At 36.1% G+C, this 26,644-nt stretch overlaps 1 protein-coding gene across 8 annotated transcripts in view; it reads left to right on the top strand.

The window, feature by feature from the left end:
• Tenm1 (teneurin transmembrane protein 1) overlaps positions 1 to 26,644 on the top strand; it is an 889,770-nt gene that overhangs the window by 596,737 nt on the left and 266,389 nt on the right. For all 8 annotated transcript variants that reach the window (XM_063280507.1, XM_063280510.1, XM_039100433.2 and 5 more), the window contains 4 exons: positions 218 to 428; positions 4,728 to 4,829; positions 7,114 to 7,308; positions 10,581 to 10,781. In XM_063280507.1, coding sequence (XP_063136577.1) covers positions 218 to 428; positions 4,728 to 4,829; positions 7,114 to 7,308; positions 10,581 to 10,781 — 709 coding nt within the window. The remainder of the gene's footprint in view (positions 1 to 217; positions 429 to 4,727; positions 4,830 to 7,113; positions 7,309 to 10,580; positions 10,782 to 26,644) is intronic.

Here is a 26,644-nt window from a genome sequence, read left to right as displayed (position 1 = left end):
GTCCCAAACTAGGAAGTTCACAACCTTTATAAGTGTAGTGAAACTAGCAAATTCATTTTAGTTCAAATATACTTAAGAATTAGTAACATTCTTTTCTATTTTTCCAACAATCCAAGCAAAGAAATACATATTGAATAAGTCAGTGAGAATTAAATATGAATATATGTCCAGAAGTACAAAGTAGTTCAAGTTCGTATTTGTGTTTGGATTTTTCCAGTTTGATTTTGTGAAATTAATGGATGGCAAGCAACTGGTGAAACAGGACTCTAAGAGCTCAGATGACATCCAGCACTCCCCAAGGAATCTGATCCTAACATCACTCCAGGAGACAGGTTTCATAGAGTACATGGACCAAGGACCTTGGTATCTGGCATTTTACAATGATGGAAAGAAGATGGAGCAAGTGTTTGTGCTAACTACAGCAATTGGTAAGCTGCCATGGCTGTTGTTTGAATTCACAACATAGTTCTAGAAAGTCACTGGTGGTTAAAATATTTGGTTACTCACATACTGTTCCTTCTACCTTAAAGTTATTATTCAATAAACGTCACTGCAAGTAACCTTTTATTTTTGTTCTCATTGCTGTTAAAATTTTCTTAAAGCTCTCCAGTATTTGCTGATATTCTAAGACACTTGTCATGAAGCCCTTTCTATGATTTTAACAAAAAATATTCCCCGGATAATATTGTTTAAAAAGAGAGATAGATGAACAACTTGAAAGAGAAATTTTATAAGCAAAATTATCTCTGTTAAACTGAGCCCAAAAACCTCACTCCTATGACAGTGACATAAAATGTAGGTTTGTGTGTTCAAAGCCAATGTGAGCTTAAAAGGAAATTCAAAGCCAATTTTGGCAAACCAGTGAGTACCTATCTTAAAATATAAAATATATTAGAGGATGTAGCCTGGTGACAGAACAATTACCTAACATGTATGACTCCTAAGGTTCTATCCCCAGTGATAAAATGGGAGAAAGGAAATAAAGACCTTGTTAATTGGTTTGATTATAGAATAAGAGCAAATAAATACCTCTTAAAATAGAAAGAGTGGCATCAATAAAATTCTTTAGATCAATTGATTCTCAAACCTCTAAGGCTTCAAAATACAAAGTAAGAGCACTTAAAGAAGAATACTGAGAATAATAACTTAAATCATCCCACACCCCTATTTTGGGTTTCTTTAGGTCTGATAATCAAATGGCTCTTTCAGTCATCCCATGGCCTTTTAAGTTGAGTTCTTTCTTAAAACAATGACTAGCATTCACTACCATTCTCCTTAGTCTGAAGCATCTCAGTCTTTTGTCATGTTTTCCCAATAAACACACTCCCCTGACCCTTTGTGTGAATAAAGCTAAGCTCTTTAGCAATTTGGGAGTCCTTGGGGTAAATAACTTGTAGGCACAGCATTGTAGTGTTTGAATTTTCACAAAACGCATGTCTTTTGAAAGAAGAGAAAATCTTTTACAGCTGTCAGTTCTCTATACAACTCTCTACTTTATCCTTTAGTTAACCTGTTCAGCCATATGTTTAGGAAGATGTGTTGACTGTTAATAAATAGACCATCTGCTCTTGATAACAATTATGTTCTATTTTTACTTGATGCTGAAGACCTTGAGAGAGTAAAAAACAGTATTCTAGCCATAAGACTATTATTTTTCCCCTAAAGTAATTCAAGAAGCAATAAAAATCATACTGAGACAAGCTCCATTGATCTTACATCTCCAAAATACATACCATTCTTATTAAAATTAAAAAATTATACATTTCAATCATGTCATTATTTTGTTACTAAGAGTGTATCCTTAAAAGTTACTGCAGTGAAAAAACTCAAAACACAATTTTGTTATGATTGCTATTAAATTATAACATTAATTTAGAGAAATTAGAAGATATAAAATATTTGTGAATATTATCTCTCTTCTTGTGATTTAACCGGTCATCTCAAATTATCCAATTGTAACTACTAACCAGGCTATTAAACTGTTAAATACTAGTAGGATCAAGAACCATGCTTGGGGGCTTTTCACCTTTACCTTATTTCATCCCCAAAGGAAATTAACCTTTCATATCATATATCACCATCCAGATATGAAGCCATCAGTTTCATATAAACAAAATACTTGCATTTTGCACATGCAAGTCAGTATCTTTTGATATGTTTTATAAAGCCAAGTATATGTTTTATAGAATGCAGTATGGTGCAGTGGGAGGGGTTACTTCAGTGGGCCCACGCTGAGGCAGCCCTCCCCTGAGGAACCATCCATATGGGTCTCCTTTATTTGTGGACATGGGATGGGGAGTTGAGAAGAGAGAAGAGGCAGAGAATAATAAGAGAGAGAGAGAAAGGGGGAACAGCCAGGAACACAGGGTGGGAGAGGAAGAAAGGGGGAGAGCGAAGAGGGTCAGGGAGAGAATAGGGGCAGAGAGAGAGAAAACAGTCTCTTTTATAGCAAGCCACACATATCTGGCTGTTGCTATGAAAGTGTTGGGCAGAGCCTTGAAGTTATGCTAACATCTTTACTTTTCTACTTGTTTAATATTAGAAGCAAAAGACATCTCCCACTCCCATTTCATTAAGAAAGTTCAAGGAGACTGGAGAGATGGCTTAATGATTAAGAACACTTACTGCTCTTACAGAGAAATTGAGTTCATTTCCTAGTAGACCCATAATGGTTCCCAACCACCCATAACTTGAGTTCTAGGATATACCCTACTTTGTCTTCTGAAGACACCAAACACAGACATGATATAAATACATGCATGCAGGTAAAACACTCATACATAAAAAGGATAAAATAACAACAAAATTTAAGTTCAAGTAAATTTCCCTGAAAGCATATAAGTCATTTACTCTAAAGTATACCCGTTATTTTTTATATATTTTTATGCCTTGTCTTAATGACAGTGAAAGGGTACTTTTATAACTCATAAACAAACCTGGGATCCTGTTGTTCATAGTACATGCAGTATCTGAATCCATTTCAAATTATTCAATATTCTCTAAAATGGGCTCAATAACATTTTCTCTTCTTGTCTTTTTTCTGCCCAGGGATGAATTCTGTCACATCAGTCACAGGCTCTGGAATTATGTAGTAAACTATTTAAAGTCAACTGCTCTCAATGTTTTAATGGGGGAGTACTAACAGATTTACCTAGGGTGCTTGATACATTATAGGTTGCTGGACCAAATTACTTAGTGACAGATTCAGGAGATTCCGAACTGAAGTCCGACTTTCTGTGTTACAGGTGCCACACAATGTTTCTACTGATACAAGGAACTCACTCACAGGCCACACTTAAAAAATGCAATCCTCAACCTTCACTGTACCTACTCATTCTCACATAGAATCTCCCTTTTGTATTAGAAATATTTTTTCTAAGTGAAGGAGGGTTTTTTTATTTAAAAAGTAAAAACATTAGTGAAATGATTTTTAATAGACCAGAATTAGGAAGCAAGCAAGAGAGGGAGAAAGAAAGGAAGAAAAGAAGGCAAGGAAGGAAGGAAGGAAGAAAGGAAGGAAGGAAGGAAGGAAGGATGGAAGGATGGAAGGAAGGAAGGAAGGAAGGAAGGAAGGAAGGAAGGAAGGATGGAAGGAAGGAAGGATGGAAGGAAGGAAGGAAGGATGGAAGGAAGGAAGGAAGGAAGGAAGGAAGGAAGGAAGGAAGGAAGGAAGGAAAAAGAAATGAAAAGTAAGTCTCTGAGGTCAAAATCGCTAAGTATAGAATTTTTATTATTTAAAGTAATATTTAATTTTAAATATATTTTGATCATGTTCTTTCCCTCCCCCAAGTCCTTTCAGATTCTCTCCCCTTCACTATGCACATAACTTTAATTTCATTCTTTAAAAAAACTAAACAAAATCCAATACAACAAACACACAAAGGCATATAACACCAAGAGTGGCACATTGAGCATCTAATCCTTTATAGACCCATAAGCTAATCATTATTATACTGAAATATAATTATAATCTATAAAAACTAAATTTATTTTCCAAGACTGACATTTGTAAAACAGTTGTTTTTCAGAGAATTTATATAAATTTTTCTAACTTATTTTCTGCACAACTTTATGGATATCCTCAAAGCTGTTCTCCATTCCCTTGAAAACTATTTTGTAAGAATGGGTTTAAAAGAAATCAGAGGTAGGGAAGTGGCATTTACAGTCAAGAAGGCATTTCTCAACAAAATACTTTTAGGTTCAAATGCTTTTAGTGGTGGTGAATTTAATATGAACACTTACTTTAAAAGCACTCCATTGTCACTTATTAATGAAAATAGACTACTGATTATCATATTTAACCTGTCAAGATAGTATATTAAATAGTCTACATTCTAGAGAAGAAACTTTATTTGCTATAGCATAAATATGAAAAATAAATAGTAATCTTTGTCTTCTTGGGTACATTTTAAAATCTGCTTTGCTTTTCAGAAATGTCTTACAATTCTTATGCCATTTTAGCTTTATCACAAGCGCCTCCTTTATCTACTTTAGAGATAAGTTGGGTTTTGTTCTTCTCTTTAAGAATTAGTTTGCACTATTGAGAACCATGTTTAACAATCTACTGTATATGATATTGTGAAGAAATCCCTGCCATCTATTTTGAGCAATAAGAACTTTGCAGACAGCAGAGGACAAGATTATCATAGACAAGGAATTTCTGAAACTTTGTAAACGGCATGGCTCTTTCCTGGACGTGGGCTCACTTTTTTCTTTTCTATTAATAGAAATAATGGATGACTGTTCAACCAATTGTAATGGAAATGGAGAGTGTATCTCTGGGCATTGTCATTGTTTCCCAGGATTCCTTGGACCTGACTGTGCTAGAGGTAATGTCATTCTATGCTTCTGATGGTTTTAAAGAAGTGGTTCTCAACTTTCCTAATGTTTCGACCCTTTAATAAAGTTGCTCATGTTGTGGTGAACCCCAACCATAAAATTATTTCATTGCTACTTCATAACTATAATGTTGTTATTTCTGTGAATCATACCGAAAATATTTGTATTTTCCAATGGTCGTAGGCAATCCCTGTGAAAGGATCATTTGATTTCCAAAGGAGTCATAACCCACAGGCTGAGAACCTAGAGAAATGCCATTAGAGAAAACATTATGAGCAACAGTGGTGATAGAAACAATATCATATCAGCAAAGCCAGCAGTGCTTGCCAACAATTGTTACCCAAATCTGAGCACTTCAAATGCCAGCTGTATTCTAGACACTTCTTATTGCCTCTTCATTCCCTCTTCTCACAGTGTTCCTATTAATTAGGTCTGCTAATGACCCCTACTTTATGAACAAAGGAAGAACCTCAAAGTGGATGGTTAAGAAAATATGAGTGCCAGCTGAGATTTGAACCTATATCATCTGAGCCAACTACAACATACTATTAATATTTCTTGTATTTAATAATTCATAGCAGTCTGAGTTTAAAACAAGGCAAAGTTAGAATTTGAAAATACCATCATGTAGATAATTTTTAATCTAGCAACATGGCTGCTCTGGCAAGGGATCATATGCAAAGACCTTCTAGGTCCATAAATTCTGACTTGAGTACAGATATGTCCTTAGTACATACCTTTAATTCCAACCAATGAAGATAAAGTTAGTTTGTAGGAGGAAGCAGCCATATTTGAAAGTGACTTCTAATTGAGAGGCAGACAGAGTGATGAATCTGGAAAGATTTGACAGTATGAGTCAGAAATAGGACATGCCTAACTCTCATGAGGAGAGGAAAAAGAGGCTACTTAAGAGCAGGTCAGAGTGAGTCAGAAAAAGAGGGCAGTTCAGTGAGTAGAGTTTCGCTGACTTTGGTTCAGTGAGCATTTTAGCTGAGTTCAGTTCAGGGCACTTCAATGCAGTCCAGTTGAATGCAGTTGAGTTCATGTAATTCCATTCTGCTTAGTTCAGTTCATGTTATCAGCATAGTGCAGTCAGTGCAGTCCAGTGCATGGAATTCAGAGCACCAATTCAGTGAGAAGCCAGATTGAATCCATCAGCTTGGAGAAGAGTTTTAAGTCAGAACAGCTGAGTTGAAACAGCCAGCCAGAGTTCAGAAAGTACTAGAGAGGGGGAGCTTATCCTGCCATAAGCCTCCAAGATGACATCTGGAGAATAAATTTACACCATAATAGCTGGAAATGGTGGGGATTCAGTAAATGGATATGTAGTTTAGAAAGTAAAATTTGAAATTCAAAAGTTAAACTTGGTAATCTTTACTGTTTGCTTCATGCACTTGCACATAGTTTAATTAATTCTTGAAAAGCCTTAGATAAATGGAATCATGCTTTCCTCTAGAATTGGATTTATTTTCTAGATGCTTCCTGTTCGTTTTCAATGTAGTCTTAAAGTTTCTGGTCTTCTAGGTTAATCTTTGATTTCTTAGAAGAAAAAGAAAAGAAAAACTCTGTTCATTTATATTAAATTCCATTCTGCAGAGGATTTTAAAGCAGTTTGTAGGTTTCTTGCACCATAGCAGATCTTGTGAAATGGAGGATAAGGGTTTGTATTTAAAAAAAACAACATATAAGAAAAATAGAAGACGTAGCTACTGCCCTCAAAAACCTTATAGGTTTAAAATGAACTCACATAGTAACAAAACAGAATAGGTATTTTAATAAAAGTCTATAGAAGGTAATGGCCACTGAAAATCTGTTTGTACAGCCTTTATGAAATCTTTCTCATATGAATAATTCTCTATTTATAAGATTTTAATGTATACTTTGCTGTGTGTGGGTGTAGGGGAGAGAGAGAGAGAGAGAGAGAGAGAGAGAGAGAGAGAGAGAGAGAGAAACGGAGAGACAGTGTGTGAGAGAGAGAAAAAAATAGAGAAATGATAATTGAAGCAGTGATAATAATTTGGCATTGTGATAGGATCAAATGCAAGTATGTTTTCTCCACATAGGAAATATTCATAATTTATCTTTAGCCAAGTTCTATAAGAAGAAAATTTTGTCTACAATCATGATCATAGGTCTATTCAATAAAGAATAAGACAAATAATGAGACAAAACTATTACTTTTGCCAGAAATTACATGCTAGAACCAATATAGAGTCATTCTTGAAGATTTTCAAAAGGATTCTAAAAACACTAAACTTATTTGCCACCCTTTAGATTCATGCCCTGTGCTGTGCGGCGGAAATGGCGAATATGAAAAAGGCCACTGTGTCTGCAGGAATGGCTGGAAAGGGCCTGAGTGTGATGTTCCAGAAGAACAGTGCATTGACCCAACCTGCTTTGGCCATGGTACCTGCATCATGGGAGTTTGCATCTGTGTTCCAGGCTACAAAGGAGAAATCTGTGAGGAAGGTCAGAGTCCCATTCTAATAAATTGCTTCAGGCTTTTCTCTCACTGGCGTTTCCATAGTTTCCTTCTATAGTACTAGTAGAAAAACAAGCAGTCCTTGCAAATAATACATGTTCAACATGCCCTTGGTACAAAAAGCAAAGGGTTGAGGTCGGGGAAACTCGTGTCTCTTCTGACAGCCTCATGAAATACATGACACTGTTTCTATGACACCTGAAAAGCAGTAATGCAAAAGTGATCTCTGTTAATTTCTAATACTGTTTTATAACTTGATAATTTTCAGCTTGACTATTTCGGGTGTTAATCATATGTTTTTATTATTACAGAGTCCTTTATGCTGCAGAATGAAGCATTACATTTAAGAATGCAATAAAAATAATGATATAGACATATTTGGAGACATTTCGCAAATGTTTTCCTGGGGAGTGATTTGTAATTACCACTATTACATTTGCTTTATATTATTTATTTATTCTTACATGCCTCGTGATGAAACTTGACCTCCTTCCCTAAGAAAAGAAAAATCAGATCTACCACTAATGAGTTTTAAAGCACAGCCTTTGTATTAAATTCACCTCAAAGGAGTTTTTAGAAAAAAATATTTTTGAAATAGCTATAGTGTTATCATTTAAACAGACATATTGGAAAATAAGTTTACTAGTAATCGGACCATTTTCATGCCACATTCCTCAAATAAGACTGATTTCAGAAATAATATGAAACCATTACCATGGGAGATGGTCTTATCACAAATGTTGTTCAGGAAAGGGGCTGCTGAAAATGCACTGTAATTGCTTTTTAAAGATCGCTCATTAAGACTATTACACAGCATTCTACAGGGTTTAATCTCATTCCACTCCATGAACAAGCAGAATTTTAGCTTTCCACCTCCTATTAGTGGCAGTAGAATATGGGTGTAAAGACTGTTTGCTCCAGTGAACTCCATTGGGCCTGTATAGGCACGGGAGTTGTTATGATATCTTAGAAACACTTTTATGTGAGTATGTAATGATCGAAATATCCCTATATGTAAGCATAAATGCACATGTTCTATAGATCCAGACAGTTAACAACGAGTGACATCTATCACATCTACAGTTTGTCATGAAAATCATGTAACCTAATTCAGTAGACTCCTCTGATTTAAATTTCATAAGAAGATGAAAAGGGGGATTTACCATAAATTAGTCTTTTACTTGGTCTCTAAGAATATATGTAAAATGGCCAAAATAACAAGGAAGAATGCTCCCCACATTTAATGGCAGAGGCTTTACAAATACAATATGAAAATATTGAAACTCTTATATCATACATGGAGAACCTATAAGCTAAAACATGCTATGGGCAGTTTGTTTATAGACATGATGTTGGCATTGTTTTTATTGACTGACTTCGTTTTCAATTTTTCAAAATAGAGAATGGACACATTGAAAAGTCCTACTTCTTGTTTCTCTTGAAAACTACTAGGCCTACATCAGCTAGAGCCAAGATCCTTTTAAACAGAACATATAGTTTCATAGCTTGCTCCCAATCAGCAATGTCCTTACAAATACCCCGTTTCCTCCACAGTTGCCTTCTCCTAGCCCGTTGATTTCATTCCTCCAATTTAAGTATGACTTTCATGACAGAAACATCTTTATACCAAGAATTTCTAGCTCATGGAGAAAGAAGCTGATAATAATTACCCTTCAGAATGAGCTTTATTAGGAAAGCACCCCCATAGAAACCATGGGAGGCCATGTTTGAGACTTGGGTGCAAAAAAGCATTATGAGAACATTAAGAGGGATAGCTTGAAGTGGGAAAATAAGAAACATAGATATTACATACACCATTGTGGGGGTGGGGCCTACAAAACAGAGAGAGCCTTCACAGGAATGCTCTGAAGAAAGATCTCTGACTTTTCCAGCTTTCTAGATTGTAGCAGGAAGTTCTACAGTACAGAATTTAGTTGAGTCAGTGTGAGAAGAGGCATGTAGAAACCAAGTACTAAGTAGGACTTACATAACAGTGGCAAGAGGAGGAGCTGGAGTTGCTTCCTGCCCAACCTTGGCCAAGGTCTAACTTTCAGCTGGAATAGGTGTGGTCTGATTTCTGGGAGAGGTGGGAAACTAGACATGACAAACATGACTTAAATGAATTGAATGTAACACCTCTTAGGAAAATAAATTAAATGGCATTTAGTTTATTATTCTTCTTGTACATTGGCATAACCAAATAGAGTCCTTTTGAAAATAGTCTATATCATGGACTTTACCTCTTACTCCAAATCATGAATCTAATTAGATATAGATTTGGACATTTTATTTGATGATAAACACCGTTATTAAACTATTGTTATAATGACCCTCTTGGGCTAATGATAATAGCAATACCTCTATTATAATAGATCTTTTGTGGCAAAAATCCACTCCCAAAGGGTAAGTCAGACTTTCCAGTTCATGCAAGTTGCATCAATGTATTCCCATTGCTTGAAATGGATTTCAAAGCATAATCAACATTAAGGCAAATTACTTTAATCTTATTTGTATAAGAAGACAAAGAATGTAGACGTCAACCTTCCCAAGTCACATAGAATAGTCAGTGGGAAACACAAAACAATTTTTCTACGAGGCAAAAATTTCTAGAATCACAGAATCATAGTCAAATAAATAAATACAGGCTTATTCTAAGATGACAAAAATATGTCACAGTGTTCTGATAGAAGGAGGAGGCTTCAAGAAAGTTTGAAATACAGTCGAAAAATGTTGCATTGTTGGTGCTTCTGAATAAAGTACTTGAGATTGGAATAACTTTGTGTAAAGTATATTATTTCATACAATGGCAGTCACCTCACCAAATAACTTGTTATCCAATTAAAAACTATATAAAAATTCTAGATACATTAGTTAAAACTTGGATTCTAATTTCAGAATGGATAAAGAATGACATCAAAAATTTCTCAGACATTTTTGAAAAGTTGAGAAATTCCCACTGAGGGTCCATATAGGTCCACCCACTCATTTGTGTGGGGAGTATCACTGACTGTTCAGAATTGCATACAGCATATGTGTGATTTTCTTCTTCCAAATTTAGGCTGCAACCTTTATCATATCCTACCATATTTTTAAGTGTTAATAGTCTTCTGGTTTAAACACAATGTTTGCATGAGTCGTTTTATTGCCTAATTAAAGCAACATTAATGAGACGATACTAGAAAATCAATGTATTTCAGTTCCATAATCCCACAGCTCTCTCAACCTACCCCAAATGTTTCGTTTTGTTTTTTATATTCAGAGGACTGCTTAGATCCAATGTGTTCCAGTCATGGCATCTGTGTCAAAGGAGAATGTCATTGTTCTACTGGCTGGGGTGGAGTCAACTGTGAAACGCCTCTTCCTATATGTCAAGAGCAGTGCTCTGGACACGGAACTTTTCTTCTGGACACTGGAGTTTGCAGCTGTGATCCCAAATGGACAGGATCTGACTGCTCTACAGGTAGAGTGGAATTCTCTCTCATTCTGTATCTCTCATTCTCTCTCTCTCTCTCTCTCTCTCTCTCTCTCTCTCTCTCTCTCTCTCTCTCTCTCTCTCTCTGTCCCTCCCTCCCTCCCTCCCTCCCTCCCTCCCTCCCTCTACTCTCACATCTACCTGATCATTTCCCTGAAGGTACTACATTGTAAAATCTGGAATGTATAACTTCATTAAACACAATAAGTTTCCAGGTATTTTCTAGGTCAGTATTTTACTGCCATTTATTTTTATAGTTCCTCCATCATGTTTCTCTGTGATAGGTGTACATGGTTTATCTTTTGGTCTCTCTTTTTCTTCTACTGTAGTTCCTTCGATAGTCTTCAAATTTCCCATAGTCTATTCTTGGCAGTTTCTTTCAAATCTCTATCTCCACAAACTCAAATAGTCAACTATTCATTGAGTAACTCATCATGTAAAAACATAACAGCCACAGTATTCTCCCACATTTAACATATTGCCATATTGCCTCCAATTATTATTATTTATAAAACATTGTTTCTTTTCCTCATTCTTCAACCTAACAACTTCCATACTTCTCTCCTGTCTACACATAAGCTCCTTATGAAAGGATCACCACAAACTATTAATACTGCCTGCCATCTACTTCTGCTTAATGAGTGATTCCCTCCCCCTGCGCACACAATCTGTTATATTTGCTTCTCCTAAGTGCATTCAATGTCTACATGTTTCCATGTGTTCTGTTGATCATAAAAAATGTTAATTAACTTTCAACCTAGAAAAAAATCCAACATACCCAACAAGACTAACTACAACTTTAGGCATTTTGTTAAACTTTTACTAGCTAGAACATTATGAATCCTATGAAATTTTTTCATATGTATTGCTAGAGAGCACAGAAGCCAGTTTGATTTAGGTATTTATACACATGGCTTGTTTTTCTTCCTTCTGTATTGCAAGGATAGAAAGAATAGGTCATTCTTTATATTGTTGTGTCGTCAGATTATATTCTTTTTAAATGAATAGAGTTAACTAGTGAATATTCTTGGAAAGCTTTTGCCTATGAATTTTGTGGAAGGTGTGAAATGGCATATGATAAGCAGAAAACTTCAGTGAACTGTGGGATTTTGTTACCATTGATTTAGCATATAAACTGAAGTCTGTGATTCCACCCTAGAAAACAGGAGGATCCATCTGTAAGATACATAAGTCTAATATAACTCTTAACTGAAATTATAAGCATACACACCTGACATTGTAGTAATATGCAAAATATGAGTGAATTTTGAGTTTTCAGACCATGAAAATAATATATTCCTATAATATCAGCATTTAGAAGTCTGAGAAATTGGAATCTTAGTTTTCAGGCCAGCATGGGCTACACAGTAACTTCTAGGCTAATCTGGCTCTAAAGTGAGAACCTGTCTCTAAAACCAAGAAATACAGAGTAAAATTATAAAGGTTATTTAAATGTCACTAAATGTAATACTTAGAATTCATTCTCATACACACACACACACACACACACACACACACATCTGTTTGCTGGCCATGATGTTTGGAACCAGTAGTATAGAGGTGCCCAAAATGGGTGTGATCTTTGCAAAAGTGAATATTATTGTCTAGTTGGAAAGACACATTCATCAACCTAGAAAAGAATTGCAAAATCTAAGTGACTAGACCTATGGAGATGTATCATCCGAATCAAGCCTGATTATTAACTTATTTTCAAAACATTACTGAAAACCTTTCATAATCTCATATATCAGCTATAGTATTATTGGATGCTGGCACTCTGATTGTTAAAATGTACAATGATGACTTGTCATTGTCTCCTATTTTAAGTGGTGCACATATGTCAATTCACTCTAAGTACAATTACTCTGTATACTTTAAAGCTGAGGAAACTGAGGCACAGAGACAGGCTATAACTTATCCAATGCCTCAATATAACCCATCACCTTAGTCAGGGTTTGCACTCCTTCACAAAATATCATGACCAAGAAATAAGTTGGGGGTAAAGAGTTTATTCAACTTACATTTCCACATTGCTGTTCATCACCAAAGGAAGTCAGGACTGGAACTCAAGCAGGTCAGGAAGCAGAAGCCGATGCAGAGGCCATGCAGAGATGTTACTGGCTTGCTTCTCCTGGATTGCTCATATTGCTTTCTTTTAGAAGCCAAGATCACCAGCCCAGGGATGGCACCACAGTGGGCTCTCCCACCCTTGGACACTAATTGAGAAAATGCCTTACAGCTGGATCTTATGAAGGCATTTCCTCAAGGGAGGATTATTTCTCTGTGATAGCTACAGCTTATGTAAAGTTGACACACAAAATCAGCCATTACATCCATGTTCAGGTAGAATTTTGACCTTTCATACCCCATGCATTTAATAACATCCATCTAAGAGTCATTTAGCTACTTTATTATATACAAAAAAAGGTGTTATTACAGGACCATGTCCAGGGCCCTGAGGCACAGAGTATGAAAGAAAGCAATGCTATTTCTCTGAGATGAGAGAAAACATTGAGCAAAGCCTCATACTTGAATTTATGCTAAAAAATGATGGTGAATGTTTATTGACTGGACAAGAAAGGAAAAGCCAGGCAGGAGTAGATTTTAAAAGAAAAACACAAATCTAAATGATACATCTAGGGGGCTTGAAATTCATTGGGTTACTCCTGTAGCCCAGGAGTGCTAAAGGAGATAAAACTGTCACCAATGACAAGAGCATTGGGCCAGAACATAAAGAATTTTATTGATCCACCATGCTCAAGAATTTGCATTTCTTCATAATGCCATAGGAGTGCACTGAGAAGTTTGAAAGAAACTACGAAGTACATTTAAATTTTACCAGTCTGACAAACACTGAAAATACCAATTCATAAAGGATGGCACAGGGAAGGAAGCAAGTAGCAGTTGAGTGTGGCGGTAGAGAGAGACAGAAGCCTGGTATAACCAGTTCAGGTCAGTGTGTAAAAGGAAGAAATATCACCAGCTGGCAGGGAGACAAGCACATGGGCAGAAATGTGGATTTCATGTAGAGGGACAAAACATAGTGCTTGATTGTCTTTGTATGTTGGAGATGTCTGCATAAGGCATAAGTAGACATGCCAAGCAAGCGGTTGAGATTCAATGGTGGAATTATTATATATATATATATATATATATATATATGTATGTATATATATGTATATATATACACACACACACATTCACACACGCGTGTGTGTATGTGTGTGTGTGTGTTTTGTTATACAGCTCTGTCAACATTCAACATGGATGGGGAAGCTCCATGTATTATTGGAAGAGTCATTTTCATCAGTTGTGTAGCCACTAGAAAGAAATTCTTGCTCGAGTAAATAACTTTCAAACTCATAAGTAGGCAAGAAGTTCTAATTAAACTCAGTGGGGCACAAACCAAAAGAATATAGCAAAGTATGGCCTGCCTTTGTAGAAAAGAAGGGTTCTAGAAGAAGAGGGAAGCTGATGAGAAAAGGGAATCAGTTTTAAAATCGATTAAAATTCATTATACAAATATGCAAAAGTGTCAAAGAATAAAAATAAAATGAATATAAATACATCTTAAACTGAGGGTAAATGCTCCGTGTGTTTTTCAGCAGACCAAAAGAGAGCACAGGATTTTCTAGAAAGAGTATAGAAAATGGTGATGAAGAAAGAACTCCATGGATCATCGATATGTCTTTACCATATCAGGGTCCTTAATGTCAACACTTGACTCTTAGAATTGAATTGAGGATGTGGCTCAGTAGTAAAGGCTTTGCCCAAAGGTGCAAAGAATTCAACAAGAAAGGATAAGAAGCACTTGTTTGTTAGTGTACAACTAGCTAGCTCCCTTGGAACTCAAATATCCCATACGTTCTTCTTGATGCTTTTAAATGAGATAAACTTCCTCTTCATATATCACTTATAAGTGGCATGAATTAAATTAAAATGTTTCTATTTTAGATGAGTCAATATGGTTTCTCTTTCCAGTGTTACCTGTTTCATTAATTACTTTTCTGTTGCTGTGATAAAAGCCATGAGGCGATTTCAGAAAAGAGCAGTTTATTTTGTCTTATGGATTTAGGGGAATGAGATTTGGGATGATAGAAGAGCTACACATCGTGCTGTTTTGTGGCAGCAGGAACATAAAGCTGGGAGCTCAAATCTTGTATCACAAGCAGAAGGCAGAGAGCACAAGCTGGAAGTAAGTAGGCAAGATTTTACTCTCAAAACATGCTTCCAGGGCCATACTTCCTTCGGCCAAACTATACCTCCAAAACTTCCCCAAACAGTCATCTACTGTGGACCAGTGTTCACGTGCCCACAACTACAGGGACACATGTGTTAACCCAACTACTATACCTGCATTCCCTAATATGCAATGCCATGTACCGCTCTTATAGACTAGGAAGAAAATTATGTGAGAGGAAAGGCCTGTAATAAAGGGGACTTAAGGAAAGATGGTTGACGTTTTGAGGTTGCAGTCCATCATTGTAGAGAAGTCTTGGCAGCAGAAATATGAGATGGGTCAGAGGTCAAAAGAGGGAGGAATGATGAGATTCAGCTCACCTTCTCCTCTTTACCTAGTTTAGGATTCCAGTCCACATTCAGAGTTACTCTTCCCTGTTTAGTTAAACCTTTCTCTAGAAACACCATTGTAAACATAGTCAAAGGTGTTTCCCTGATAAATCTCAATCCAGGCAGGTCGATGACAAAGATTAACCACCACAAAGGTATTTAAGGAAGATAGTATTGTCACCACATCTGCATTTTAGAGCGATCTTTCTGGAAAATGTTTGAAAAACTAACTTAAAATTATATCCATGTGATTTGAAGGAATTTAAAGACATATGAAATAGAATAAACATATGTGATACAAGTTGTGAAATATGACGCGGTAACTACATGGGGTGTCACCCATGCTATAACCTGCTGAAAGTGTACAAGATTGGCCTAAAGCCAAGAGAAGTCTGGGATGTGTCATGAGTTCAAAACCAGCTAGTACTATACTGTCAGACCCTGAATAAAAGTAATAAGATTTTAAAACTATATGAGTCTAAATGAAAACTGGGATTTTATTAATAATGATTTGAATATTATTAACATACTACATAAATGGTAGCAACACTCAGTGGGATTAATTTTCCACCTATCAAAGAATTTTTATTAACTACCTATTTTGTCCTGTTTGCTATGGTCACGGGATATGCCATCCAAGGCAATAAAGATCCCTGCAATGCAGGCTGGACTGGTGAGACAAATGATAAATAATAAATAAATAGGAATATTGTCAGCATGAGGAAGCAGAGACATTAAGTAACTGACCCAAAGTCATAATTCTGGTGAGTTGCAAACCTATGCGTAGAAGTCAGAACTGCTAACATCATGCCACATGGAGGGTTTTTATTTTCAATCTCATACCACCATACCCCTACCCAAATAAGACAGGACTTAGCCAAAGAGAGAGTGCTCAAATGCATACATTCTCTTATCAAAAAGCAAATGAAAACTTTAAACACTAAGTGTGTGGATGGAATAATTTTGTCCAGAAAACCTGAACCAAAGTCACATTCATTCAGTCCAGACCCAATAACCAAACCTCACTCGAAAAAATCTGTTATTCACACAAGCACAAGAGCGAATAAATATGATCCTAAATCCTCTCAGGCAAAAGTCTCCCTAATAAACCTACCAAATTGAAAAATAGGGGAAGGAAATGCTTTCTAAATCTCTAGTGTCGTGGTAAGAATAGTCCTTCTGTGATTTTTAAGCTCTATAAAGGTTGTTCCCAAAGAGCATATTTAACCGTGGAGATGATCTCACTGTGCAGACTCTTAATTGAGTGTTCTCAGTACAGGAAGCAATTTAGCATCTGATTCTGATAATGGATCATGTCATTTCAAAGGTGGATATGCTCTTTGCCATTGATCATCTCCCTCCTCCAAGTACATGAGGCTTCTTAGCTGTTGGCATGTTAACTGTGCTACTCTGATATCAAGGGGACTGCAGAAATCATCTGCTGATTATTTTTAGTCTGTTTTCCAACCTACAGTATTGTTTGCAGCCCTAAATTGATACTTGACATAGACTTCTTTAGCCTGATAGTCTCATGACACTTCACAAAGGTTAACTCATTAGTCTTTAAAATACCTCAAGAGGAATATAATAGAAGCTTGTTGTATCATGGGTTAGATTTGGATATACCACAGGTCAAATCGTGCTCTCTTAAAACATAACTCCTTGCTGTAAAATCTCAGTAATACATTTAGCCTGTTGTAAGGGTATTGGCCCTGGCCTCTGAGATCAGCATTGTAAAATGTGTCTACTATATTTCTTTGGTAAGATCTGACTTCTCCTAGACACAGTCTCTTGGGGGAGCATAAAAGTAGAATATAGAGTTCTGTGTCTCTTTTTTCTTAATGAAATTGATCAGAGACACTCTGCCATTACTCACAAATAATACATAATATGATTTGTGGAAGTAAGCATTTATATGAAGAGAGAAACCCTTGCCCTTGCTCTGCTACAATCACTGTTATAATAAGTGTGTCTTAGAAGTAGATTAACCAGCTAGAAATATACAGAGTAATAATGATTAAGGTGATTCTGAACATGCTGTTTGTTATACATCAGAAACATTTGAAGGATTGTCATCATATGTCTCATCCAAAGAGGGTATTAGATACTAAAGATGTCAAAAGACTTGGTTTTGACAGTATTTGTTTTTAAGCCATCCTTTGACATTTGCTCCTATTTCCATTACAAACATAGCAGTGTTGATGTAGTTGTGAATGTAGGTGTCTGCATGTAGGAATATAATCACAGAATGGTGACTTTGAGTAATACATTTAATTTAGCTGTGCCTCAAATGCATCATGTGTGAAATGGTAGATTAGCCAAAAGACCTTTGAGGTCTGCTCTAATACTGAAATCTAAGATTCTTGATCCTGAATATTAGACTATTGACATCAATTATTAATGGTTTGTGGATATAGTCCATTAACTATCTTAACTCTCAAAATGTTTGTGGTGAGACTATATTAAGTGAAAATGGTTATCATTATAAGAAAAGACTCATACTTTGACATATAGAACATGCTTTTAAGCATTGAAATCTTCAGAAGACCATGCATACTCGTGGAAACATGTGTACATATGTACACACACATATATAGATATATATATAATTTTCATTATAACAATGTTTCACTATGTATTTAAGGGTTCTCTAGTGGATGGTGATATGCATCTACTAATAAAAAAGATAATTAGCAGAGAAAGTCATAAGGGATTCATATTGTTACTAAGGAAATTTTCCTTGATTATACAAACAACATATGCTTCAAAACAGTGTCAGTTTCTTCTTTTATTGAAAATGCCAGTGATAAAAAGATTTTATCTGACTATCTCTAGGACATAAAACATATCACTTCCTGCAATTTTTAAGAATTGATTAGACCCTTTAAGTGAGTCATACACACACAGAATTTTCTTCTAATATTATAGTTACCACAGGGTCATAGATACTATTTGACAAAGATGCTTTATTAAAATGTAATGCCCATTCTATAAGGATGAATTATAACTATTCATCATTCTGCTAAAGAGAAAAATCTATTCACATATAAGGTAACTAGGATATAACTTCTTCAATAAAAAGAAATCAGTAAAGTAAGCAGAAGAGAATTGTAGGTTTGCAAAGACTTTTCTCTCTATAGTTCCAGACACGCCTTGGTTTCTTAGGAATGGTGATAATTTCACAAAAGGAAAAATGAATTTCACTAGTGAGCAGCAGTATTAACACATTCTAATTCTGTAGATATGTGGACTTAAAGAAAAGTTCAGTTAAGAGCCAAGATTCACTGACGTATGATGAGGGAATTGATGGACCTGCTGTGTTAACATTAAAAAGGAAAGAAAAGGTGGCTTCTGATTAATCCATGCCAGTTTATTTATTTCAATCTGGTGCTTAAGGTGTAACACTTATGCTGAAATGTATTTTAACTCGCTTTTATATTCACTAAAACGAAAAGACAGTCATGGAGGTGATTGTGATATGATTAATTAGAATTTTTAAAAACCTGCACTTGCAACATTGTTACATTAACTAAAGTCAGGTCAGAACTTTAACAATAGATTGTTGAAATAAGTGACACTGGAAATGCAAATGAAAAGCATCCTTAAAAGCATCCTAAGCCAAATTAAGTGTGTGAAACTGCATGTGCAGAAATATCTTTGGGAGGTAGATATGAAATGGAAAAAAATCACACCATTATAATGATTTCCTAGCAACACATCCTACTCAGACTTGGTTTGTCACCCCCAAGCCTTTTTTTTTGCTCAATGAAAATAGAAACTGAACCCAAATATATTCTTCGATTTTTAAAATTTTTTCTCATTTATATAGAAGGCCCTGTTAGTACACCCTAATTTTCTACATATATGTGTAACTGTACATTAAATATCTGATATTTTCGAGGCACACCTTTTTCTCATTTTGTTCTGAGACAATAAAAAGGCACACCTGTTATGCCATCATTAGCAGGCAGCAATGCAAAAAATACAGTGAAACTTTGACAATTTGACAAGTCTAAAGTGAGAGGCAAATTTCCAGAGGCCTCTGTAAATCTGAGATAAGTCTACTATTTTAGGACATTATAACTTCAAATTTATTTTGAAACCCAGGGACTCATATCATTCGTGAAGCGGGGAAATCAAGTTAAGTATGAGCGAGAGCATGGATACTTAGTGATCTAGCTAAAGTACAGTATAAGGTATTCCTTGGGACAGACTGACAGGAACATCAAAAGCAAACAGGCATAATTTGATTTTCACTGCTGGCTGCATTCTTCTCATTTAGTCAATTATTCTGAATTTTGAACTCATTTACTATTTGCCGTGTGGTTAGTTTTGTATTTAAACTACATGAAATAACTACATGGAAAAAAATGTGTACAAAAGTGTGTCTAGTCTTGTGTGTAAGATCCTATGAAGAAAGCAGTCACTTGGCACCTACCTTCATAGTTTACTATAGTTCTGACAGAGGGGATAGAAAAATTTGATAACAAGATAGCTAAGAGAGACAGGAAGAAAGTAGGATTCAACTGGACAAAAAGCAACAAAGTGAACTTGGAGGCAAAGCAAAATACATTATCCTGGTCCTGCACACAAAAATCAGTTGATTAGAGAACCAGTTGATTAGATGAAAATGTGTATCTCCAGCATCCTACTTTGCTTCCTATTTCTGTGATAAACACCATGGCCAAATCTACTTAGAGAAGAAATGCTTATGAGTCTCCATCATATTCTACCATGAAGGGAAGACAGGGCAGGAACTCAAGGCAGGAATCTATTGACAGGAACTAAAGCAGAGGTCATGGTGGAGTCCTGCTTACTAGTTTACTTCCACAGCTCATTTACATTGTTATACAACCCAGGACTACCTACCCTGGAATGGGACCATTCAGAGTTGGCTGGTCCCTCTTATTAAGAAAATGTCTCCAGAGACTTGCCTATAAGCCAATGTGATGAAGAATATTTCAATTTACATTTCCTCTTCTTGTATAACTTTAACTTCAGTCAAGTTGACAAAAACTAACCAGTATATTATGTATACCCACATGGAAACTAAAATCATTCCTATAACTAAAGTAACCTACATTTTTGGGATCATTTTCTTCACTTCATCATATGACCACATTCGTGTTACTCAAATGAAGATTACAGACCATGCTTTGATTACATCAAATATCTATAGGATGGCTCCAGAGATCAGATTTAAATGTATATCCTTCTGACTCATTGGAGAAAATGACAAGAAGTTTTGAAAGTACCTAAATATACAAATAACAAAATTAGAACTGGAAGATTATATTTATATATTTGTTAATAGGTGTTACATATAGATAGATGATAGGTAGTTAATATCTTACATTTTTAGACAACAACCACAAGGAAGGGAGACCAAACATGAAATGATATGGGCTTTTGAAAGCACAAAGTTCACCCCCAATGATACACCATCTCCAACAAGACCACGTCTTTCCAAACAGTTCAACCAACTAGAGACAAACCATCTAAGTTTATGAAATTTTGGGGGCCATTACAATTAAACCCCTCAAATACTATTCCTACTCTCTATTGGCTTATACCCACATCCTAATGTAAAATATATTTATTGCAACTACAAAAGTTACCATACTGTTCTACTGTCTCAACACAGTTTCAAAATCTGAATTCTCTTCTGAGACTCAAGGCAATCTCTTAATTGCAACCCCAATAAAATCAAAGAACAATCACATACTCCTAGTACATGATGGCACAGAATATACCTTACCATTACAAAATGGAGAGGAAAGGACATAGTGGAAAAATACTTGACCAAAACAAGACCAAAGCCCAGCAGGGCAAATACTAAATCTATCAAAGTGCTTATATGGCTTCTTTCATCCATGCTTTGCTGACACCAACACACTTCTCTCTCGTGGGCTGGTTATGCTTCCTGTTTGAAGCTCTCCTGGCAGATATACTACAACTCTGGCATCTCCAACATCTTGGAGTCTCCATAACAATCAAAGCTTCACTATCTCAATTTCACACAACAGCTTCTCCAGATGTTATGGGAACTCCGTACCTCAGCAGCCTGGACTCGGCAACTTTCCTTAACCCAAAGAAAGATTCCTCAACCCTTACACCCTTCATGACTTTAAGAACAGAACCACATGGCCCGTGATGCCTATTTCTGCAGACTTCTTGGGATAAAACCTGGTCCTCTCCTTGAATCACAAAGTTTAATTTGTTGTTGCTCTTTAGAAACAGATAACTCTTTTTTATTACTTTTATTTTTTATAGTCCAGTCATTATACCCCTGGCCTACCTTCCCACAGTTCCTCATCTGCCTCTCCCCCCATCTCCAAGAGGACATCCCCAACCCATACCTCTACAAGGCCTTCCCACTCCCTAGGGCCTCAAGTCTCTCCAAAACATTTCTTCTCTCACTGAAGCCAGATGAGGCAGTCCTCTGCTGTATATGTGTTTGAGGGTGGGGGTGGGCTCAGACCAGTCTGTGTACGCTACCTGGTTGGTGGCTCAGTGTCTGAGAGATCTCAGGGTCTGGGTTTGTTGAGACTGCTTTGTCTTTCTATGGGGTAGCTTTTCTCCTCAGCTTCTTTCACCCTTTCCCTAATTCAGTCACAGGGGTCCCCAACTTCATTCCATTCATTGGTTGTAAGTATCTGCATCTGTCTCAGTCAGCTACTTCTTGGGCCTCTCAAAAGACAGCCATGTTAGGCTTCTGTCAGTAAGCACACCATAGCATCAGTAATAGTGTCAGGCCTTGGAGCACCACCTTGAGATGGATCCCAAGTTTGGCAGGTCACTGACCTCCTTTCCCTCAGTCTCTTCTCTATTTTTGTCCCTGCAGTTCTTTTAGACAGGAACAATTTCTGGGTCAGAATTTTTGACTGTGAGATGGAAATACCACCCCTCCACATGATGGCTGTCGTTCTACTGGAGGTAGATTCTACAAGTTCCCTCTCCCCACTATAGAACATTTCATCTAGTGTCCCTTGATTTGAATCCTGAAAGTGTCTCACCTCCCAGTTCCCATGCCCTGAGGTTGCATATTTCCATTCATTCTGCTGGCCTTCAGGGCTTTTCTCCTATCCCACCCAATACTTGATCATGTTCTGCTTTTCCCTTCCCCTCCCCTCTCCCACCAAGGTCCCTCCCTCCCTCTGCCCCCCATGATTGTTTTCTTCTCCCTCACAAATAGGACTCAACTATTCTCACCCTTCTGCTTGTTAACCTTCTTAAGTTCTGCGGATTGTTTTCTAGTTATTCTGTACTGTTTTGGCTAATATCCACTTATCAATGAGTACATACCATGCATGTCCTTTTGAGTCTGTTACCTCACTCAGGATGATATACTCTAGTTTCATCCATTTGCCTGCAAAACCTAGGACGCCCTCATTCTTAATAGCTGAACAGTATTCCATTGTGTAAATGAACCATAATTTCTGTATCCATCCTTCTGTTGTGGGACGTCTGGGTTATTTCCAGTTTCTGGCTATCACCTATAAGGCTACTATGAACATAGTAGCACATGCCTCTGTAGTATGGTGGAACATCTTTTGGGCATATGCCCAAGAGTGGTATAGCTGGGCCTTCAGGTAAATCTATTTTTAATTTTCTGAGGAACCTCCAGTTTTATTTCCAGAGTGGTTGTATCAGTGTGCAATCCCACTAGCAATAGAGGTGTGTTCTTTCTCCACATCCTCACCAACATATGCGGTCACCTGAGTTTTTTATCATAACCATTCTGATTGCTGTAAGGTGGAATCTCAGAGTAGTTTAAATTGCATTTCCCTGATGACTAAGGACTTTGAACACTTCTTTTAGGACATTTCTTTTTGCCTGTTGTAGGATTATCTAGGTGGAATCTCAGCCTGAGGCCACAACTCCCTTATTCTATTTCAAATCAGGCCTCTCTTTGAGTTTCTCATCTTTTTGAGCATAAGACTTATCTCCAGTTAAATTTCCTGGTGGTCTTTTTTTTCTCAGACAGTACAATTTGTATTTCTTTTTATCCTACTTTTGATTTTTCATTGTAGATATGCATAGGAGTGAACAGTAATATTCACACAACAGAATCAATATTGTTAGTCTACCATGAAATCTTGTCCAAGGAAAATATTCTCAAATGTATCAATTTGGTGTCTGGATGACTACTCGGAGAAGAGCAAAAAGTAGCCATGTTTATTGTCAAACTATAATAGTCTCTAGTGAAATTATTTAAAATGTTCCCCTCTAAAAGCTCTTGACCTGAACCTCCATTGTCTAATTGTTCTAAGAAACACCGTCTTCCAAGATTCTACCAGGATGTCCCATTAAATACTTCTGATGGCATGCAAACACTTTACTAGTACAAAATCTCAAATCTTCCATATATCTCCAAAAACAGCATGGTCAAGCCTATCACATCAAAACGTCACTCCTGGTACCAACTTCTGTGTTAGTTACTTTCATACTACTGTGAAGAAACATCATAATAAAGGAACTTTATAATATAAACCATGTAATTTGGGTTCAATGCATCAAAGTGCTAGAGTCCATAAACATCATTCTGGGAAGCATGGCAGGAGGCGGGGAAGGTTTGACATTGGAATAGTAACTAAGAGCTTATGTGGTTAGACAACAAAGATAAGAAACACAGAGCTAACCGGCATGGGCTTTTTAAACCTCAACCACCCCTAGTGACCCAACTTCTATAACAAGGCCATATCTCCTAAACCTTCCCAAAAACTCTCACCACCCGGAGACCAAGGATTTAAGTATATGAGCCTATGGGGGACATTCTCATTCAGAACACATAGTGTGATTGCTTTTTCTTTTTCAAATTTTATTCTTGAAAATTTCATATATGGACACAATCAAATATGATCATACCCACATCTGTTTACCTACCAACTATCTTCTGAGTCCCCATTGAAACATTTTACCTCCGAAATTTTCATCTTGGTTTTTGTTTGTTGTTTTGTTGGTTGGTTTTTGTTTGTTTTATAATGTCCTACTAAGTTTAGTTATTACTACCAGTTTGTGCATAGGTATGGAACTATCCACTATAGCATAGGAATTCTGTGCCTCAAAAGAGTGATTCTCCCTTCCCCAGATGTTATCACCATCCAATGGCTCCTTAGTTATAGATGAAGGCTTGTAAGCTTCTCCCTTACACATGCTGGAAATTTGATTGTCTTCACTTTGTTCAGGTCTTGTATAGACCATGAAAGCAATGCCTGAATGAATGTAATAATCATCTTAAGTCCAAAATATAGCATTTCACAGAACTCTTCTCCATCCTTTGGCCTTTCTACTTCCTCTAATGTGATGCTATCAGAGACTTGCAGAGGGTGACATGTAATATATTTGATTTAGGACTGAACATTCAACAATCACTTATTGTCTACTCTTTAACCAACTACGAATCATCTCTTTATTGACTTCTACCCAGTTTAAAGAGAAGCTTCTTTTACTAATGTCAAGACCATCAGATATCTATGGATATAAACATAAATATCTAGAAGGCAGCATGAACATATAACTATTTTGCAAATAACAATACTGTCCTTTACCCTTAAGATGTATACCTCCTCATCTATGGGATTCCAGTCTTCTTTATAGTATCAGAAATTAATTCTCTCTTGTGGAGCAAGAAAAAAATCCAATCATAAAAGAGTTGGCTACCCAATAACAATCATGTCATTACTGTGCCATTGTATAAATCTTGCCTTGAGAGTGGTTATTGTAGCAAACAAATTCAATGCTGGGTAAAATCACTGATTTCATTTCTGCTCCACAGCATCTTGGAGGAGTATGAAATATAATCAATAGGGGGAAGTTTCTCAGACAGGTGAGTTACAATGTGGTGTTTCAACAGTAGGGTAGTTAGATAGAGATAGATGGATGGATGGATGGATAGATAGATAGATAGATAGATAGATAGATAGATAGATAGATAGATAGATAGATAGATACATAGATACATAGATACATAGATACATAGATACATAGATAGATACATAGATAGATACATAGATAGATACATAGATAGATACATAGATAGATACATAGATAGATACATAGATACATAGATACATAGATACATAGATACATAGATACATAGATACATAGATAGAAGAATAAAGATAAAGATAATGATATATATGTATATATGGTATGTGTATATATGTATGTATGTATGTATGTTTGTATTATATCTGAAGCATTTTCTCCATTTTACATGTAGATACTTGACATTGCATAAACTCAGAGATTAGATAAAAATATAATCCCCACTCTAGATAATTATTAAACTTTAGGTCAATCAGTTCAGCAGATGACCACATGTTTCATAACAGAGCAAGACTTACCAAAAAGGTCTTGGGTGTATTACCACAATGAAACCCATTTTGAAAATCTAAAAGCTGTCTTTTTAGACTAAATTCAGAATTTAATTCATTTTCAGTAATTATCACGTTTACACTCCAAGTTTTAAAAAAAGAACTTATAAGTTTCACTTAAATCAAGAAATTATTCTATTAATGTGTAAGTAAACATATTAGAGCTCAACAAACCCTAAAAAGCTCATTCTATGCTAGCAAAATGGTTCAGATAATGTGCATTTAAAAAGAATTCTCAGAAGTATTATTCAAAAGATAATTTTGAAACCACAGCAGTCAAAATCAGTGAAGTTAACAGTGAAGTCAAGAGTAGGCAGCTTCAACAATCAAAGCAATCCTCCCACACTTCTATGTTAGCTTCATTCAGTTTTTAATTGAATTCTCCATGTCAGACAATGAAAGTCTCAACACTGTAAATACGATTGCCTGCTAACCGTATTCTTTTTGTTCCTTTATAATCATTATTTGGTAAACTTATTAGTATACTCATGCAATAATAGCACTAGATAAGATTATAGACATTGCCTAACAAGGCTTTGTAGTATTCAGAGAAGGAAACTAGGTCACTAAAACGTTGAATAAATTCCATATAGTCATACAACTTACTGGTCCATAGTTAATATGAGAACCAAACCTCATGATTTCTCATTTAAACATTGTATCTAAATATCATTCTCGGAGCTTGCTTGAATTCACTAGATAATATTCCATTTTCATTGTCAACACTTTCACTGAATCTCTAAGAAGCTGGCAGTGAACACACCCAAGGAAGTATCCTCAAGACTTTCTTTTTCTTAGCAAACGGAGTGTTATGAAAATTGTCACAGTTTCAAGCATAAAATTATTCAGACAGAAATAAAGTCAATTTTGGGGTCTTTTTCTCAGCTATGACCTTGAAGAGCT

This window comes from Rattus norvegicus, chromosome X (assembly GCF_036323735.1).
Source record: "Rattus norvegicus strain BN/NHsdMcwi chromosome X, GRCr8, whole genome shotgun sequence".
Taxonomy (NCBI): Eukaryota; Metazoa; Chordata; class Mammalia; order Rodentia; family Muridae; genus Rattus; species Rattus norvegicus.
Note: the sequence above shows the minus strand (reverse complement) of the source record. Positions and strands in the feature narration are given on the sequence as shown.